This window comes from Malaclemys terrapin, assembly GCF_027887155.1.
Source record: "Malaclemys terrapin pileata isolate rMalTer1 chromosome 20 unlocalized genomic scaffold, rMalTer1.hap1 SUPER_20_unloc_1, whole genome shotgun sequence".
Classification (NCBI taxonomy): domain Eukaryota; kingdom Metazoa; phylum Chordata; order Testudines; family Emydidae; genus Malaclemys; species Malaclemys terrapin.
The window spans coordinates 282,253-300,347 of NW_026530188.1; the positions used below are offsets into that span (position 1 = coordinate 282,253).

The following is an 18,095-nucleotide window of genomic DNA, read 5'->3' on the forward strand; positions in this document are numbered from 1 at the left end:
GGGGGGGCGGGCGCTGGATCAGGGCACAGGGCAGGACGACTCAGGCCCTGGGGTGGGTCTGTGCAGTGCATTGTGGGCAGGGCCAGCTCCCGGCCCCCGGGAGCCCCCCCGGGGACATAGCGCATGCTAGAGCCGGAAGGAAGCCACCCACAAGTCCAGCAGGCCCCAGCCCCAGCGGATTGCAATGGAGCAGGGGGTACGTGTCACTGACCCCCCCAATAGCCCCACTGGGGGCAGTGCATCACATTTGAAAACTAAGCAAGGGGAGGGGTCAGTGAGGCACTACCCCCCCTCTTCCTGGGAAAGTGGGGTGCACTCAAGGATTGGGAGCCAGGGTCCAGTGTGTGTGTCGGGGTGCTGGGGTGGGGCTGGGAGTGGAGTAGGGGCTGGTGGATTAGAGCAGGGGGGCTGGGAGCCAGGACTCCTGGTTTTTTTCCCTGGCTCTGGGAGGGTAGGGGTAGCTGGTGGTTAGAGCAGGGGGGGCTGGGAGCCAGGACTCCTGGGTTTTTTTCCCTGGCTCTGGGAGGAGACTGGGGATTCGAGTGTGTGTGCAGCGGGGAGGGGCTCGGACTCCTGGGTTCCATCCCCGCCTCTGTCCCATTCTTCACTCTCAACCTCCCTCTGTTTAATGGCGGGGGGGGTGACCCATCCTCTCTCTGAGCCCTTTGGGGCAGGGGTCCTGCACCCAGTCGGGGTCTGTGCTGTACCCAGCCCCCCCCTCACGTAAGCCGGCGATATCTTTGGGAGGATTGTCATCTAGCCAGCGCTGCCCCCTCGTCGAGCCGTGCCCAAGCCGAGCTGGGGGGTGACGCCGGGCAGACCGGGGTGTCCCTGGGTGGGCAGAGCGAGAGGGAAAGGCCAGAGGACAGACAGACAGGCGGCATGCGAGAGTGCGGTAAACGTTCGAGTATTCATGCCCATCCTTGCTGGATCGTAACGGGGAGCAGGGGGCCTCATGCCAGCGGCTCCGTGTGCCCGTCCATGCCATGCACCCCACCCCAGGAGGCAGCGAATGAAGCGATGCCGGGGGGGGGGGGGGGGAGATAAAGAGGCTGGGACAGCAAATAGAGCCCAGTACCCCCCCCTCCGGTTCTGGCTGGGGTGTGTGTGTCAGGATTGGGTCCCTGCAGAAGCAAAATGGGGCGGAGGAAAGAGGCGGAGGGGGAGAAAAGGGGTGCAAAGATGGGGTGGACGTGGGCAATGAGGCAGGACTCTCCACAGCTGTCCACTAGGTGGAGCAAAAAGATGCCCCCCCCCCCGGCTTGGGGCCACGCGGGGGCGGGGGGCTCACAGGCTGGTTTGGGAAGTTCGAGGCGGAGGACTCCTGGGTTCTACTCCCAGCTTGGCCTGGCTGCTGGGGCACATTGCCTCAGTTTCCCCTTCCGTCTATTCACCCCGTGAGCTCTTCGGGGCAGGGCCTGTGTGCACACAGCACCCCGTGTGACAGGGCCCCCCGAGCTGATCAGGATTGGGGGTGTCTCTACAGTGTCCAGTGTGACAGAGGTCCCCGATCTCGGGGGAGGGTCTCAGTCGGGGGGCTCTGCAGCCCCCAAGACTGGAATGTGGGGGAGGGCGGTTAAGGGCCTCCTCCCATGAGCCTCCCATCGCTACGGTGTCAGATTGGGGGGGGGATCTCTAGACCCCTGGCAGTGAGCAGAAAGCAAAGTCAAGGATGGGATGGGGGTGGTCGGGGGGGGAGGGTGGAGGGGATGAAAGGTGTGATTGACAGACAGCCCCCCCCCCTCCGCAAACACTCGAAAACACCAGACTCCTGGCGACCAGACAAATGGCTCCATCCCGGTTCCTCGTGGCAGCTGGAAAGCGGGGGAAAAACAGGGGTTGAGGTGGAAGGATAGTGGAGGGGCGGGGATGGGGGGGAGCGTTGGGGGTTCATTTCAGGCTGCGGCTGGTGATGGTTTTGAAAGGGGGGGGCAGATCGCTGCCAAGCGGGGCCTGGGAACAGGCAAGCGCAGGGATGTGTATTTGCGTGGGGTTGGGGGGGGTTGCACACCCTAAGCTGGCAGCTCCCCCCCCAAATATGGAGTCTCCCGGTCTGCGAAGTGGAGCCAATGGCCCTGCCCTTGTCTGTTCAGAGGGTGAGCTCTCGAGGGCGGGGGCCGTGCAGTGCCCTGAGCACGAGGGGTCAGTGCTGCTCCTGGTGCGACAGGGACCCCATTGTGCTAGGCGCTGCACGTGCACCTGGGAGAGCTCCCGGTCGGAACCCCACGACCTTGGCCACCCTCAGTCCCCACCCAGCTTGACCCCACTGTGTAATTTACAAGGTCCGGATCTGAAATTTACCTTGCTTTCAGCCTAGCCCTGCTTGGCCTGGGACAATTACAGGCAGGTTCCCGCCCCGATCCCCACCCCCCTCTTATATTCTGGAGGGGCCGGGGTGGGGGAAAGGTTCAGATTCGTTTTCCAATCGCTCCTGAAATGACCCTGCCAGGCCGCCCGGCCGCTGATCGGTTCCTAAAAGAAATACAGGCTTTGTCACGACCCCGCTGGCCGCCGACGGGGGGGAGGGAGGGGGGCCGGTCGGAGGGATGCGCCAGGAAGGGGCGGGGGGGGTGGGCAGAGGCGAACGAGACACAGAGCTGTGTGGAGAGAAAAAAGCAGGTAGAGACACAGATCGGAAAAAAAGAATCGACAGCAAAAAGTGGGCTGGGCTCATACTCGAAGGCTTACCCTGCGGGGAACGGGGGCGCCAGAAGCAGAAGGACGACACCGAACCACACGAGAAGAAGGCACCGAGAGTCCATCCCCACCCAGCCGGAGCAAACCCCACAGCCCCCTTTACTAGGCTTGAAGGTATTTTTGCCACCCAGGATGCCGGGGTTCCACCCCGAGGGAAGGGAGCGACAGGCCCCGCTTAACTCGCCAGCCTGGGTTTGTCGCCATGCGCTTCTTAGAGGAGGAGAAAGGAAGTTTATCGGGGGAGGGAGCGCCCCAGATTTTGAGGGAGGCTGGGGGAGAGGGGGGCTGAGTGGCCTACGCAGGCCCATCTAGCCTGGTATCCCGCCTGCCCCCGTCTCAGAGGAGAGGAATAGAGACCACCCCCGTCTCAGTGCGCACCCTGGCTAACCTAGCCCTCCGGGAAACAGAAATTCCTGATCTGGTTTCTCTAACCCACCCATGCCCCAGTAGCCCCTGGATGAGCTTGGCTCACATGAAGGGAGTCACTCTAGATTCACACCAGATCAGAATCTGATTCCTCTTCATTCATGGGTGTGTTCAGCGGTAGAATCTGGCCTGTTTGGGGGTCCCCAAGGGGCCAGGGCAGCACTCCCAAATGGGCACGCACAGAAACACAGAGAAAAGGACACGGACCCAAACATCGACTGTGAATGGGGCCAGATCCCCAGCTGGACGGGGGCGCAGATTGGCGTCACCCGCTCCATTTCAGCTGGGGAAGCCACCCCAGAAGGACAGAAGAGGGAGCCAATAAAGGGGCGTGGGGCAGGGCGGGGGTCTTGAATCAACCGGCTAAAGGCAAAAGAGAGAAAGCGACCGTATGGCTTTAGGAAATGGAAATCCGGCTCGCCTGAGGTCGGACAGAGAGCAGAGAGAGAACTGAAAAAAATAGATAGGAGACCAACAGTGAGCATGGGGGGGCCGGGGCAGAGGGGGGGCCATAGGAGGCGGGGAGGAGGGGGAAACGTTAAATCTGTCTTTTTTTGTTGTTCAAAAGCACACAAGCAGTAAGAGCAAAACGGTCACTCACTCCCGATGGTGGCAGAAGTGGGATTGCCAGCGGAGAGAATTACGTGAGTAGGGGTAGAAAGATTGGTTACTTCGTGCAGCTGGCTGAGGACCGAGGAGCGGCGCCGCACGGCCCCCTGAAAGGAGCCGCTTCTCTTGAAGGTGCTAACTACTTCCATCTACGAGAGAGAAAATGAGATACACAGAGACGTCGTCCGCGGTTGGCACTGAGCATCGGGGGGGACAGGGGAGGCGGCGGCTGCAGAGATTGGCGGGAGATGGGCGGGGGGGGCTTTAAAAAAAAAGCCCACATCGGCTGCTGGGGTCGGGGGGAAATCTCGGCTTGGGGTTAAAACAACAAACCCGTCTCGAATCAGCTCGTGGAGGTTGAGAAACGCGTGGGAACGGGGCGCCCACCAGTGGGTTGGGAAGGGGCTGCAGAAGAAGCGGCCCTGTTTTCAAGCCACGCTTATGATTTTTTTGGGGGGGTGTTCCCCCTCCCCCAAGCTATGGCTGGAGCCGAGGAGGCTGGGTAAATGGGGAGGGCGATGGGGGGGTGCGGGTGGAAATCGGCCTCGCTCCATTGACGGCGGCTGGCTTGTGCGGGGCATCCTGCTGGCTAAGGGACCGTGGGACCATCCGTCTGACCCGGCCACGGAGCAGGCTTGGTAGAGAAACGTCCCGTCATGATTCACACTGCACCCGTGAAAGAGAATCCACCACGACCCCGGTGGAAACTGTCCCGGGAGCTAATTCCCCTTGGCGTTAAACATCGGCCGCCTCGTGCCAGCCTGAATGAGTCTGGTTCGACCTGCGGCTGCTGGCTCGTGGGGTGCCCCATTTCTGCTCCCCGGGGAGGGCTGGGATCCACTCCCCCTCAGCCTCAGGGCCGGGCGCCTGCCCGTGGTGAGGGGGGGTGCCGTGTGACTGCCGGCATAGGGTCAGAAAGGGTTGCCGGCTGGCAGGGGAGAACTGCAGGGGGGGGGGCATCCAGATTTCTCCCTGTTTTGTCCACTTCTGGTGGCTAGAACAGGGGGCGCTGGGAGCCAGGACTCCTGGGTTCTCTCCCGGCTCAGGGAGGGGAGTGGGGCCTCGCAGTCAGAGCAGGGGGGCTGGGTGGGTGCAGGGATGCACAGACGAGCGGCTCTCTGTCCAAGCACCATAAGCCAGGCTCTGTCCCTCACGTTAACAAAGGGAAGGAAACAGGTTACAAGTCGCCACGTCCCTTTACGGCGCCTCCGAGAGATGCCGGCTGCAATCAGAAGGCAGGTTAGTAACCCAGGTCCTCTGAAAAGGGGCCCATCTACGCGGCGTCCTGCCTCGCTGCTTCAGGATGCCCCCGTCCAGCCCTTTGGAGAAACATCTTCTGACCCCAGGATTGTTGGAGGTTGGTTCAGACCCTACACCGGCCGAGCTCCTGCCCCGGACCCTGACACCCAGAGCTGGGCCCAGAACGGGAGCTGGGGATTTCCCTCGCCGCAGAAAAATCCCATTCAAGTTTTTCCCCCATTTTCCACAACATTTTCCTAGGAAAATTTAAACTTCTATTTTTTAAATAAAGGGGGATTGGCAGAAAAATTAAAATGCTCAGCCCCTACTTCAAAACACATTCAGTTTGAGGACTGAAAACAGGATAATTTTGGCCATAAACGGTCAAAAGTAGAGTATTTTTTGGCTGAAACCCCAATATTTTGGGCTGAAAATTACCCCAAACTGTGTATTTTTTGGCCAAAAACTGTATTTTGGATGAAAAAAAAACCAATTATTTTCATCTCCTCCCCTCAGAGAGAGAACTGAAAACTTCTGAAAACTGGATATTTTTGACCAAAAATGGCCAAACCAATGTTTTTGACCGAAAACTGCATTTTTGGGTCTGAAAATCAATTATTGTCATCCCAAAATTTGCCCGAACCAGATTGTATCTGACCAAACCCACATATTTGTAGTCCCAAAATGGTGTAACCCTGGCTGAAAACTGCCTTGTTACACTCCAGCACTGAGTATTTTGGGCCCAAAATCTGAACATTTTTCAGGCCAAAACTATTCTTTTCCCCAGCAACCAAACAATTTGAATTTTTCCAGCTGAAAACCTTAGGGTTCCCCCTCCCAAACGAAATCCTTGTTTTGTAGAAAATGCTGGAGGAATCGTCTACCAGGTCCGGTCGCCGATATGCCTCAGCTTTCTCCAATCACATCCTGCCTGGGGAATTCCTCCCAGCACCCAAACAAGGATGCCCAGGGATGGCCCCAGGTGAATTGGGCTGTCGCCCCTTTAAGAACTGGCACCTTATAGCCAGCCACAGTCAGTCTGGCTCCCTCTCCCACGTCCTGTGGGGGACGATGGAGACATTTTCCAAAATAACCTTAACTCTGCCCACTCCCCGTCCTGAAGTGCGCCCCCACACCCTGGGGTCAGAGGTGCATGATGGAGCGCAGTGGGCTCAGGAGGGGGCCATGCAGAGGGAAGAGTTAAGGTTGGGGGCAGGGGAAGTCACATCTCCCATCTGGGGCTCATTCGGCTACAGAGCCAGGGCTGAAATCCATCCCCTAGTGTATAAGGTCCGTGCAGAGCCCGGCTAGGGGGCACTATGGGACTACACGAAAATGATGGTTGGAGAAAAACTCTCTGGGCAGAGGGAGGGGCAAATGAAAGCAAAAACCCTGGGGTCCTGGCTCCTCACCAGCCATGCCTGAGTTTGCAGAGAGCCTGACCCAATCACTCTGAGAAGGGGGGAGCTGCCCCATTCATCTCACTAGGGTACAAACACCGATGCCCAGGGTCTGCAAGTTAGAGGGGTCAGGTTACAAACTGGGTGACAAGAAACACCCCATTCTGGTATCCTGAGTGGCTTAGGAGATGCCTTCCCACCCGCCAATGGATAATACCATGGGTGCCCATCTAGCCCAGTTTCCTGCCTGGCGCCCCAGATCAGACTCAGGACATCTGGGTCTCCTATTGGTTTGAGTGGGAATTGAAGGTGGAAACAACAGGGCCATGAGCCAAGTGGCCACCGGATCCCTTGCTCGGGGTGAGGAGATTCCGGGCCATCTCTCTCCTCCTGTCATCTCTAGGCACAAAAGCAAAAAGGGGAGTGGGGAAGGGGAAGGTGGGAAAGGGAGGGGGGTGAGCTTGTTGACACGTTGGTGGGGGAAGTGGGATCCCACATTCCCCATCCCAGGCATGAGCGTGAAAGGGCGTGGAAGCGGATTAATGCATTGGTGGGGACAGTGGGATACCCCGGGCCCTACCTGGGTCTGGATGCGGTTGAGGCCACGGAACCAGAGGATCTGGCCTCGGCGCAGCTCCCGCTCGGCGTGGTCTATCTCCTCCTCGTCCTCTGCCATCTCCTCGTCTGTGATCTCGTCCTTGCCGGGACCGTGCCCCGCCTCCTTCAGGCATTTCAGGTGGCTGGTGGGGATGGTGGCGATCAGCTGCAGGGGAGTCAGAGAAGGGGTTAAACCCACCCCCAGGCACACACAGGACCCTGACCCCCCTCCCACCAATCACCACCCTTGAGCTGGGGAGAAAACCCAGGAGTCCAGCCCCCCCTCCACCGCCTGCTCTGTCCATCCAACCCTTGCCAAAAGCTACGACTCCAAACATGGTGAGCGCCCTGAGTCTCAGCTCCACTGCTGGGGAGTTACTGGACGAAGAAATTGGTCGGTGCCTTGATGTATGAACCCGGACTCCTGGGTTCCCTCGCCGGCTCTGGGAGGGGAGTGGGGGCTGGTGGGTGAGAGCGGGGGGGGCTGGGAGCCCGGACTCCTGGGTTCTCTCCCGGCTGTGGGAGGGGAGTGGGGGCTGGTGGTGAGAGCGGGGGGGCTGGGAGCCAGGACTCCTGGGTTCTCTCCTGGCTCGGGGCGGGGAGTGGAGGCTGGTGGGTTAGAGTAGGGCGGGGCTGGGAGCCAGGACTCTTGGGTTCTCTCCCCGGCTCTGGGAGGGGAGTGGGGGCTGGTGGGTTAGAGTAGGGCAGGCCTGGGAGCCAGGACTCCTGGGTTCTCTCCCGGCTCTGGGAGGGGAGCGGGGGCTGGTGGGTGAGAGCAGGGGGGCTGGGAGCCAGGACTCCTGGGTTCTCTCCCGGCTCTGGGAGGGGAGTGGGGGCTGGTGGGTTAGAGCAGGGGGGGCTGGGAGCCAGGACTCCTGGGTTCTCTCCCGGCTGTGGGAGGGGAGCGGAGCAGGGCACTAGGGAGGCAGGTCGGGCTGCTCACCTGTCCCCACACGAGCTCACCGACGCCCACGAAGAGGCACCAGAGCCACTGCTCGGCGTTGAGGGGCGAGCAGCTGAACGGCTTCCCCCCGAACTGCACGATGACTATCTGCAGGGAAAGGAGACGGGGGCTGAGTTGGGAGCAGCCTGGGACAGGGCCCGTGCAGCGCCTGGCGCGGCCGCGCTCTGGGTCAGGGGAGGGTTTGTGCAGTGCCTGGCACGGCCGCGCTCTGGGTCGGGGGGGGGGGAGGGTTTGTGCAGCGCCCGGCGCGGCCACACTCTGGGTCGGGGACTCTGCCCGGCCCCCCAGGTACCTGGATGCCGAAGGTGCCCAGGACGATGGCGCAGAAGATGGGGTTCCCGAAGACGCCCTGGAAGACGTTCCGCTCGCCGTGGATCTTGCGGGCGTTCACCTCGTTGAAAAGCTGCATCAGGACGAAGGTGTTGAAGATGATGGTATAATGCTCCGATGGGGGCGCGTGCAGGGGGGCGTTCCGCCCGCTGTCGATGTCGAAGATAATCTCCCCTGGGGGAGGGCAGGACGGGGCGTCAGGGGCAGACAGAGAGACCCCCCCCCACGGGCCCGTCTAGCCCGACATCCCGCCTCCCCCCACCCCACGGGCCCGTCTAGCCCGGCGTCCCGCCTCCCCCCCCCCCCACGGGCCCGTCTAGCCCGACGTCCCGCCTCCCCCCCCCCACGGGCCCGTCTAGCCCGGCGTCCCGCCTCCCGCCCCTCCCCACAGGCCCGTCTAGCCCGGCGTCCTGCCTCCCCCTCCCCACGGGCCCGTCTAGCCCGGCGTCCTGCCTCCCCCTCCCCACGGGCCCGTCTAGCCCGGCGTCCTGCCTCCCCCTCCCCACGAGCCCGTCTAGCCCGGCGTCCTGCCTCCCCCTCCCCACGGGCCCGTCTAGCCCGGCGTCCCGCCTCCCCCCCTCCCCACGGGCCCGTCTAGCCCGGCGTCCCGCCTCCCCCTCCCCACGGGCCCGTCTAGCCCGGCGTCCCGCCTCCCCCCCCCCCCCACGGGCCCGTCTAGCCCGGCGTCCTGCCTCCCCCTCCCCACGGGCCCGTCTAGCCCGGCGTCCCGCCCCCCAGCACAGACCCCCCCCGGCCGGCATCCCGCCCCCCAGCCTGGCCCCCCCGGCCGGCATCCCGCCCCCCCGCCCGGCCCCCTCGGCCTGCCATCCCACCCCCCCACCCGGCCCCCCCGGCCCGGCATCCCGCCCCCAGCCCGGCCCCCCGGCCGGCCCCCCCCGGGCGCTACCCGCGAAGAGGAGGGTGAAGATGATGCTGAGCTGGTAGACGCCGTGGCCTAGGATGTTCTTCATCATGGTGCGGGAGATGAGGGGCTTGTTGCGCCCGTAGGGCTTGCGGAGCAGCAGCGACTCGGTGGGCGGCTCGGTGGCCAGCGCCAGGGAGGCGAACGTGTCCATGATGAGATTGACCCACAGCATCTGCACCGCCTTGAGCGGGGAGTCCTGGGGGGAGGCGGGGGCTGGGTCAGCGCACGGAGGGGGCGGGGTCAATGTGTGGGGGTAGGGGTCAGCGCACGGAGGGGGCGGGGCCAATGTGCATGGGGCGGGGTCAGCGCAAGGAGGGGGCGGGGCCAGCACCCAGGGGTGGGGTCAGCGCCCGGGGGGCGGGGCCAGCACATGGAGGGGTGGGGCCAGCACCCAGGAGCGGGGCCAGCACCCAGGAGTGGGGGGTCAGTGCACAGGGGGCGGGGCCAGCGCCCAGGGGGCGGGGCAAGCACATGGAGGGGCGGGGCATCTCTCTGTCCACGCCACCCTCCATCCCTTCCTCCCCCCGGCCCCGCCCGCGCCCCACCTGGGTGATGCAGGCGCCGGTGAAGGCCACCACCACGGCCACCACGTTGACGGTGAGCTGGAACTGCAGGAACTTGGAGATGCTGTCGTACACGTTCCGGCCCCACATCACCGCCTTGACGATGCTGGAGAAGTTGTCATCGGTCAGGATGATGTCCGAGGCCTCCTTGGCGACGTCGGTGCCCGCGATGCCCTGGGGGGGGGGGGACGGCGGGGTCACGGGGGGGCAGCAGGCCAGGCCCCCGCCCCAGCTCGGCCCCTCACACCCTCCCCAGACGGACGGGCAAGTGCACCAATGCATTGTGGGAAATCCCCTTTCTGGGGCGGGTGGGGGCAGTTTGGGGGCTTCAGACGCCGGACGGGCCCTGGAGCGCACGGGGGCTGCGCAGGTGGGGGGACTCGAAGGGGGCGTTGGGCTGGGCGGCACCCGGGGGCCATCTCACCATAGCAAAGCCGACGTCGGCCTTCTTGAGCGCCGGCCCATCGTTGGTGCCGTCCCCCGTCACGGCCACGACCTGCCGCTGCTCCCCGATGGTGCTGTCGATGATGCCTGTGGGGGTGGGGGGCTCAGCTGGAGGAGGGGGCCCCATAGCCCTCCCCCCTTCCTCTCCCCCCCATGCCCCCCGCTCTCCCGCCAGCTCCCCACCCTGCATGGGCCCCACAAGCACCTCCTCCGCCATGACCCCATCTCTGCCCCCCAGCCTCACCTGGTCCCCTCCCCCCATGCCCCCAAAGCCCCCTCCTCCCACAGTGCCATCACCTCAGCCCATCCCCCCATGCCTGCCTGGAGCCCGGGGGGGTCTGTACCTTTCACCAGGGTGTGTTTGTCGGTGGGGGATGACCGGGCCAGGACCCTCAGCTTGGGCCAGATCTTATCCAGTCGCTCCTGCTCGATCTGGGGGGGGGGGAGGGGGAACAGCTGGAGTCAGCGGCTCATGGTGGGGGACCACCCCCCCAAACCTGGGGCAACCCCCAACCCCAAAGTATGAACCCTCCCCACTGGAGCTAGGGCAGCAGCAGTGGGGCCATTATCCCCGTTGGCGTGGCCAGGGACCGGCGGCAGCAGTGGTACCGTTATCCCCCGTGGGGCCGGCGGCGGCGGTAGTAGGGCCGTTATCCCCGTACCTCTCCCTTCTCGTTGCGGATACGCCGGTTGAACTCCTTCCCCTCCAGACACAGGAAGTCCTCCCCGGGCTGGAGGATCCCACACTTGGCGGCGATGGCCCGGGCCGTGTTGATGTTGTCGCCCGTCACCATCCGGACGGTGATCCCGGCCTTCTGGCATTTGCGGATGGCCTCGGGAACCTGGGGGGGGGGGGAGGACAGCGGGACCAGATGGAAACCAGGAGTCCTGACACCTCTCTAACCCCCACTCCCCTCCCAGAGCCAGGGAGAGAACCCAGGAGTCCTGGCTCCCAGCCCCCCCTGCTCTAACCACCCGCCCCCCTCCCCTCCTAGAGCCAGGAGAGAACCCAGGAGTCCTGGCTCCCAGCCCCCCCACTCTAACCACCCGCCCCAGCAGAGCCAGCAGAGCCGGTACCTCGGGCCGGACAGGGTCCTCGATGCCGACCACGGCAATGCAGGTGAGCTCCCCCACGATGTCGTTCTCGTTCTCCCAGTCGGGCTCCGGGCCGGCGGCGAAGTCCCGGAAGGCCAGGCAGATGGTGCGCAGCCCCTCGCATGCCATGGGCTCTATCACCCTCTTCACCATCTCGTCCCGGTCCCGCGGGCGGAAGCTGCGCAGCTCCCCACTGCTGCTCAGGATGTTGGAGCACCTGGAAGGGGAGACGCCTGGCTCAGACCCAGCCCCTCTGGGGCGGGGTGGGGGGGCTGGGTATATGGGGACCTCTCGCCAGGCAGCAACATGCAGCCACCTCTGGGGTGGGGCAGGGGCTGGTTATACGGGGACCCCTTGCCCGACAGCAAGGTGCAGCCACCTCTGGGGCAGGGCGCGGGAGCCAGTCTCCAGGGACGATGCAGCCGGCTCTGGGGTGGGACGCAGGGGCCAGACTCACTTTTTGAGCAGGATCTCGGAGGCGCCCTTGCTGAAGACGCGGAAGCCGCCCTGGGGCAGGCGCGTGACGGTGCTCATGGACTTGCGGACCGAGTTGAAGGTATAGACCTTGTAGAGCTTCTCCTCGGGCAGCTGGTCGCGCACGGGCTGGTAGTCGCGGTGCAGCTCCAGCAGGAAGCCCAGCAGGGCGCACTCCGTCTTGTTGCCTACCTGCCGCGGCAGGCCCCCGTCCTTCTCTGGAGGCTGTGGGGCGGTGGGCGTCAGGGCTGCGGGTTCCCCCAGCCCCCCAGCTCCGCCGCGTTCCTCCCTGGCCCCCCAACCCTGCCACACACACCCCAGCCACCCTGAGACCCAGCTGCGGTCCCCCCTCCAGCCTCCCAGCTCTGCTGAATTCCCCCTTCAGGGAGGCACCAGGGGGAGATTCGCAGGGGACCCGGGGAAGATGGAGTGGGAGGTTTGGGGTGGGAGGTTCAGGGGCGCCAGAGGGAGATGGGGGTGGTTCGGGGGCACCAGAGGGAGACGGGGGGCGGTTTGGGGGCACCAGGGGAGACGGGGGGCGGTTCGGGGGCACCAGGGGGGACGGGGGGCAGTTCGGGGGCACCAGGGGGAGATGGGGGGCAGTTCGGGGGCACCAGGGGGAGATGGGGGGCAGTTCAGGGGCACTGGGGGAGATGGGGGTAGGTTCGGGGGCACCAGAGGGAGACGGGGGGGCAGTTCGGGGGTGCCGGGGGAGATGGGGGTAGGTTCAGGGGCACCAGGGGGAGATGGGGGGGCGGTTCAGGGGTGCCGGGGGAGACGGGGGGGGCAGTTCGGGAGCACTTTGGGGGGACCAGGGGGAGACGGGGGGCGGTTCAGGGGCACCAGGGGGACACGGGGGGGGGTGGTTTGGGAGTGCCGGGGGAGACGGGGGTAAGTTCAGGGGCACCAGGGGGAGATGGGGGGTGGTTCGGGGGTGCCGGGGGAGACAGGGGGCGGTTCGGGGGCACTTCGGGGGGACCAGGGGGACACGGGGGGCGGTTCAGGGGGACACGGGGGGCAATTTGGGGGTGCCGGGGGAGACGGGGGGCAGTTTGGGGGTGCTGGGGGAGACAGGGGTAAGTTCAGGGGCACCAGGGGGAGATGGGGGGCGGTTCGGGGGTGCCGGGGGAGACAGGGGGTGGTTCGGGGGCACTTCAGGGGGACCAGGGGGACACGGGGGGCGGTTCAGGGGGACACGGGGGGGCGGTTCGGGGGCGTCAGGTTCCGGAGGGAGGCAGGGGACTCACAGGGCCCCCCACTCACTAGTATCTTGGTGGTATAGGCACTGTTGATGGCGATGGCGTGCACCAGTAGGTCGAGGATGCGGGGCGTCAGGCTGCCGGGCTCGGGCATCTGGCGGTAGTGGGTGTCGCCCAGGTAGGCCTGCACGACTGTCATGCGGTTGGTGGTGAGGGTGCCGGTCTTGTCGGAGCAGATGGCCGTGGCGTTGCCCATGGTTTCGCAGGCGTCCAGGTGCCGCACCAGGTTATTGTCCTTCATCATTTTCTGAAGGGCAGAGAGGACACCCCCACCCCTGCGTCAGCCTCAGATCTGACCCCGAGGCCGGGAGCCAGCCGGAGACACCGGGGGCCCTGTGCGGTGAGGGAGCCGGTTCTAGCTGTGCCCACTAGGGGGCACCCTCCCGGGATGTAGTTACCGTGTACCGTGTTCCCGGTGCCGGACCACACCCGTCTGCCCACAGCGCGCTCTGAGACAGACCGGGCGACACCCATAGGGGCAACCGTCTCCCGCTGCCAGATCCCTCTCCCTTGGAGCTCTGTGGCCTCCCCTCCCCACGCCCCCTTGTTTCTGTCTGCTCCTGCGTCCCGCCACCCCACAACAGCCCCACTACATCTGGTGGCTGCATCCTTCAGCATCAAGTGGCCGTGCCCACGGATGGGACGGGCACAGCCCAACAGGGCTGCGCCAGTGCACGGACGGGTATGATCCCAACTGACGTTCATCAGTGGATGGACGCGAGCCAACGTGGTGCCCAACAATGGATGGATACAAATCATTATGGCCGCACCAATGAGAAAAAACCAAAATGGTGCCCATGGATGGATGAGGTGGACAGGCACAAGCCAACGTGGCGGCGCCCAGGGAGGATTGGACGGACAGATGGACACAGGCCAACGTGGTGGCGCCCAGGGAGGGTTGGACAGACGGACACAAGCCAACATGGTGGCGCCCATCTATGGATGGACTCAAGCAAATGTGGTGGCACCAGTCCATCCATGGGCACCACCCGAGACGGCGGCAGTCCCAGGTGCACAGACAGAAGCCCACGAGGCCGCGCCATGGCCCCCCACCCCCTCACCTTGACGGAGTAGGCCAGGGAGATGGTGACGGCCAAGGGCAGCCCCTCGGGTACGGCCACCACCAGCACGGTGACGCCGATGATGAAGAACTTGACGAAGTACTGGACATAGACGGGGGTGCACTCGGCCAGCCAGACCCGCCCGTCCAACACGAAGGTCTGGATCACGAAGTACAGTACCAGGATGATCACGGTGATGGCCGACATCACCAGACCTGCCCGGGGGTTGGGGGAGAGGGGTTAGTGGGGGGGGGGTCCAGCCCCAGATCACAGCTGGCTCCCCCTAGAGGGGACAGGCCCCAGGCCCCATTCCCTGCCCCCCTGAGCCAGCCAGTCCCTACCCTGGGCCGGGGGGGAGCCGGCGCCCCCCAGAGGGGACAGGCCCCAGGCCCCATTCCCCGCCCCCCTGAGCCAGCCAGTCCCCGCCCTGGGCCGGGGGAGCCGGCGCCCCCCAGAGGGGACAGGCCCCAGGCCCCATTCCCTGCCCCCCTGAGCCAGCCTGTCCCTGCCCTGGGCCGGGGGGAGCCGGCGCCCCCCAGAGGGGACAGGCCCCATTCCCCGCCCCCCTGAGCCAGCCAGTCCCTGCCCTGGGCCGGGGGGAGCCGGCACCCCGCAGGGAAGGGATCAACACCTGCTTTCCCAATCTGCACAGCCAGTTTGGTGAGCTTGCCCTGCAGCACAGATTTCTCTTTCTTGGGCGTGCTGGTTTTCTTCTTCTCCCGATCCTCCATCTCCCCGCCCTCGGCGCTCTTCAGCGGCTGCATCTCCATGGCCACCGCGCCGTCCTGCTTCTTGGCTGTGCGGACACAGGGAGGGAAGCAGGTCAATGCCCCACCAAAGCGGGATAGGAGGGGGATTCACCACACCCGCTCCCAGAGCCGGGGAGAGAACCCAGGAGTCCTGGCTCCCAGACCCCCCTGCTCTAACCCACCAGCCCCCACTCCCCTCCCAGAGCCGGGGAGAGAACCCAGGAGTCCTGGCTCTCAGCCCCCCCTCTAACCCACCAACCCCCACTGCCCTCCCAGAGCCAGGGAGAGAACCCAGGAGTCCGGGCTCCCAGCCCCCCCTGCTCTAACCCACCAGCCCCCACTCTCCTCTCCGAGCTGGGGAGAGAACCCAGGAGTCCTGGCTCCTAGCCCCCCTGTTCTAACCACCAGACTGTGAACGTGCAGAGTGTCCCAATTCAAGTCGTCCCCCCGAGACCCCAGCTGGGCCCGGGTCCCCCGGCCCGTTACCTTTGTTCTGAATATTCTCCACCACACCGTCCTGGGGCTTCCCTACAACAGAAGAAGGGACGACAGAGACAGGACACTTGAGGCCAGACAGACGGACAGGACAACACAGACGATGGAGCCACAGAGACACTGCAGCCCCCAGCCTGCTCCGTGGGGAGCCGGCGCTGGGGGAGGGCTGGGAGGGGACTCCTGTCTGTGCAGGGGGGCAGGTGTGGAGAGACAGGCAGTGCTGGAGCTCTGAGTTCAGGGAGATAGCAGGGTCCCCCCCAGCGCCGCTTCGAACTGAGGGTTCCCTGGGGAGTCTCAGGGAAGGGGGTGTCCCTGCCGCCCCTGCTGGAGGGGATGAGCCCTGCTCTGGGTGTCCATCTGTCCATCCGTCCCTGCTCTGTGCTGGGGCAGAATCTCTGGCGGGACTCCACGGAAGGGGAAATCAGGACCCAGCTCTGACCCCATTGTAATCAGGAGTGACTCTGGATTGACACCAGGGGACTGAGCTCAGCACCCAGTCCTGCCCCCATTGCAATCTGGGGTGACTCCGGATTGGCCCCTGCGGAGCTGAGCTCAGAACCCAGCCCTGCCCCCATTGCAATCTGGGGTGACTCCGTATTGGCTCCTGGGGAGCTGAGCTCAGAACCCAGCCCTGCAGGGGCAGCAGATACTCGTTAAAACGCTGCTCTCTTCCAGCAGAAAGCACCAGAAACCTGAGTGTGATTGCATCCGTCTATGGGATCGTCTGAGGGTTGCTGTGCCAGGGAGACACGTCTGCAACTTCTCCAGGCTGCTATTTATCTCAGCAGGGCCCCATCCTTCCAAACGAGGGCACGGGAGAGTGCCATGTTATATCCCTGTAACCACCAGACCCCCTCCCCTCCCAGAGCCAGGAGAGAACCCAGGAGTCCTGGCTCCCCGCCCCGCTCTGATCCCCCAGACCCCCCTCCCCTCCCAGAGCCAGGAGGGAACCCAGGAGTCCTGGCTCCCAGCCCCTCACCCCACCCCAACCATTATACTGCACTGAAGTAAAACACAGAATTCAGAATATGCCAGATTACAATGGGAGCAGGGCTGGATTCTGATTTTAGCTTCCCCAGGGTCAATCTGGAGTCACCCCTGATTGCAATGGGGGCAGGACCAGATTCCAATCTCAGCTACTCCAGGGTCAAACTGGAGTCACGCCCTGACTGCCATGGCCTCAGGGTTCCATTTCCACGTGAATTCTCTTGGCTGGAACCCTGGGGTGACCTCCCCGATCTCCAACCAACAGAAGGCAACACTGCGTACGATGAAGAGGAGGCTTATTAGATACAACTGCGCTGAGATGATCCAGGAGGACAACGGGTCGCTAGAGGAATCTATGGAGTCAACGCTGGGCAGTCAACATAGGACGGCACTCAGCATGGACATGAACTGGAGTCAATAGGACATAGTTAGTGACCAGTCAATAGGGAATGGGCGTCGGTCACGGGCAAGGCTGAGTTGACTCCCGAGAATGCCAAGTCAAGGCAAGTTGACAGTGAGTCACTTAGCAAGGATGCGTGGCCCCTGTGGATCAACAAGAAGTCAATCATTGTTGAAGCGTAGGCAATATGGAGTAATGAGTTCCTATGGGGCAGCATCAGGTCCATAAATTTAGCTAATGAGCTGGGTAGGGATGAGGTTAGGTCAATACAGACATGAAAGGAGTTGATTGGCGATGGGTCATTCTCCAGCCATGCTGACCCCATGCTGTGGCTAACTGGCTCAGTACAGAGAAAGAATCAGTCCATCAGCGTGGGGTCAGCATGGATGGAGAGAAAGTCAGTTAGGGATGGGTCAATATAGATAGAGGACGAGTCAATTAGCAATCAGTCAATACGGATGCAGAGAGAGTCCATCCGTGATGATGTTGGGTCAATAGACAGAGAATGACTTGGTTGAGGACGTCATGGGGTCCACACCGATGCAGAATGAGTCAGTTGGGTCCATAGGGATTGAGTGCGAGCTGTGACGGAGCAGGGAGCAGGACAGATTTGACCTGGAAATGTTGCAGGGGGATTGCAGTGGGGAGGGGGGACTTCCCTTGAAGGAAGCTACCTGAGCTGTAACCTGAGCCAGGAATGGGGGTGGGGAGAATTAACACCTTCTGCCCGGGAGACTGAACAAAGGAAGAGAGGAGCTGCAGGAGGCGTTTTGGTTTAGTTTCAGTTTGGGCTGGGTGGTGCAACACAGGGAACCCCAAGCTGGGGTCTAAGCTCCCTGAACCTCCCAGAGGGACCTAATTGAGGAGGTCTGGTCGTACCTACACGCTCTGCTTGAGACTGTGTTCCTGTCCTTAAATAAACCTTCTGCTTTACTGGCTGGTTGAGAGTCGCAGTGAATCTCAGGAAGAGGGGTGCAGGGCCCTGACTCCCCCACACTCCGCAACACGAGCCCATTAGCAAGTGTACGGGGTCAATACAGAAGGAGAATGACTTTGCTGGTGAAGGTGTTGGGTCAGTACGGATGGAGGGTGAATCGGTTCCAAGCGGCGGCAGGTCAGTGTGGACGGAGGATGAGTCCATCAGCAATTGTGTTGGATGAATACAGATGGAGAATGACTGTGAGGGGTGGCATCAGGTCAGTGCGGTTGGAGAATGAGTTGGCTGGTGATGGTGTTGGGTCAGTACGGATGGAGGGTGAATCGGTTCCAAGCGACAGCAGGTCAGTGTGGATGGAGAATGAGTCCATTGGCGCTGGGTCAATACCAATGGAGAACAAGTTGTCATGGAGTGTGGGGGACTCAGGGCCCCGCACCCCCGGCT

The 18,095-nt window shown here is 63.4% G+C and overlaps 1 protein-coding gene across 6 annotated transcripts in view; it reads right to left on the reverse strand.

Annotated features, from left to right (window-relative positions):
• The window catches only part of ATP2B3 (ATPase plasma membrane Ca2+ transporting 3), a 51,348-nt gene that overhangs the window by 3,427 nt on the left and 29,826 nt on the right, over positions 1 to 18,095 (reverse strand). For 2 of the 6 annotated variants that reach the window (XM_054014865.1, XM_054014866.1), the window contains exons 8-21: positions 15,319 to 15,360; positions 14,715 to 14,879; positions 14,084 to 14,298; positions 13,027 to 13,269; positions 11,747 to 11,988; positions 11,272 to 11,506; positions 10,857 to 11,036; positions 10,539 to 10,626; positions 10,175 to 10,281; positions 9,733 to 9,924; positions 9,170 to 9,383; positions 8,225 to 8,436; positions 7,912 to 8,019; positions 6,952 to 7,134 (exon numbers count right to left, since the gene is read on the reverse strand). In XM_054014865.1, the coding sequence (XP_053870840.1) occupies positions 6,952 to 7,134; positions 7,912 to 8,019; positions 8,225 to 8,436; positions 9,170 to 9,383; positions 9,733 to 9,924; positions 10,175 to 10,281; positions 10,539 to 10,626; positions 10,857 to 11,036; positions 11,272 to 11,506; positions 11,747 to 11,988; positions 13,027 to 13,269; positions 14,084 to 14,298; positions 14,715 to 14,879; positions 15,319 to 15,360 (2,426 nt within the window). Of the gene's footprint in view, positions 1 to 3,724; positions 3,882 to 6,951; positions 7,135 to 7,911; positions 8,020 to 8,224; positions 8,437 to 9,169; positions 9,384 to 9,732; positions 9,925 to 10,174; positions 10,282 to 10,538; positions 10,627 to 10,856; positions 11,037 to 11,271; positions 11,507 to 11,746; positions 11,989 to 13,026; positions 13,270 to 14,083; positions 14,299 to 14,714; positions 14,880 to 15,318; positions 15,361 to 18,095 lie in introns of all 6 variants that reach the window. The other 4 variants (XM_054014871.1, XM_054014868.1, XM_054014870.1 and 1 more) reach the window with 4 other exon arrangements.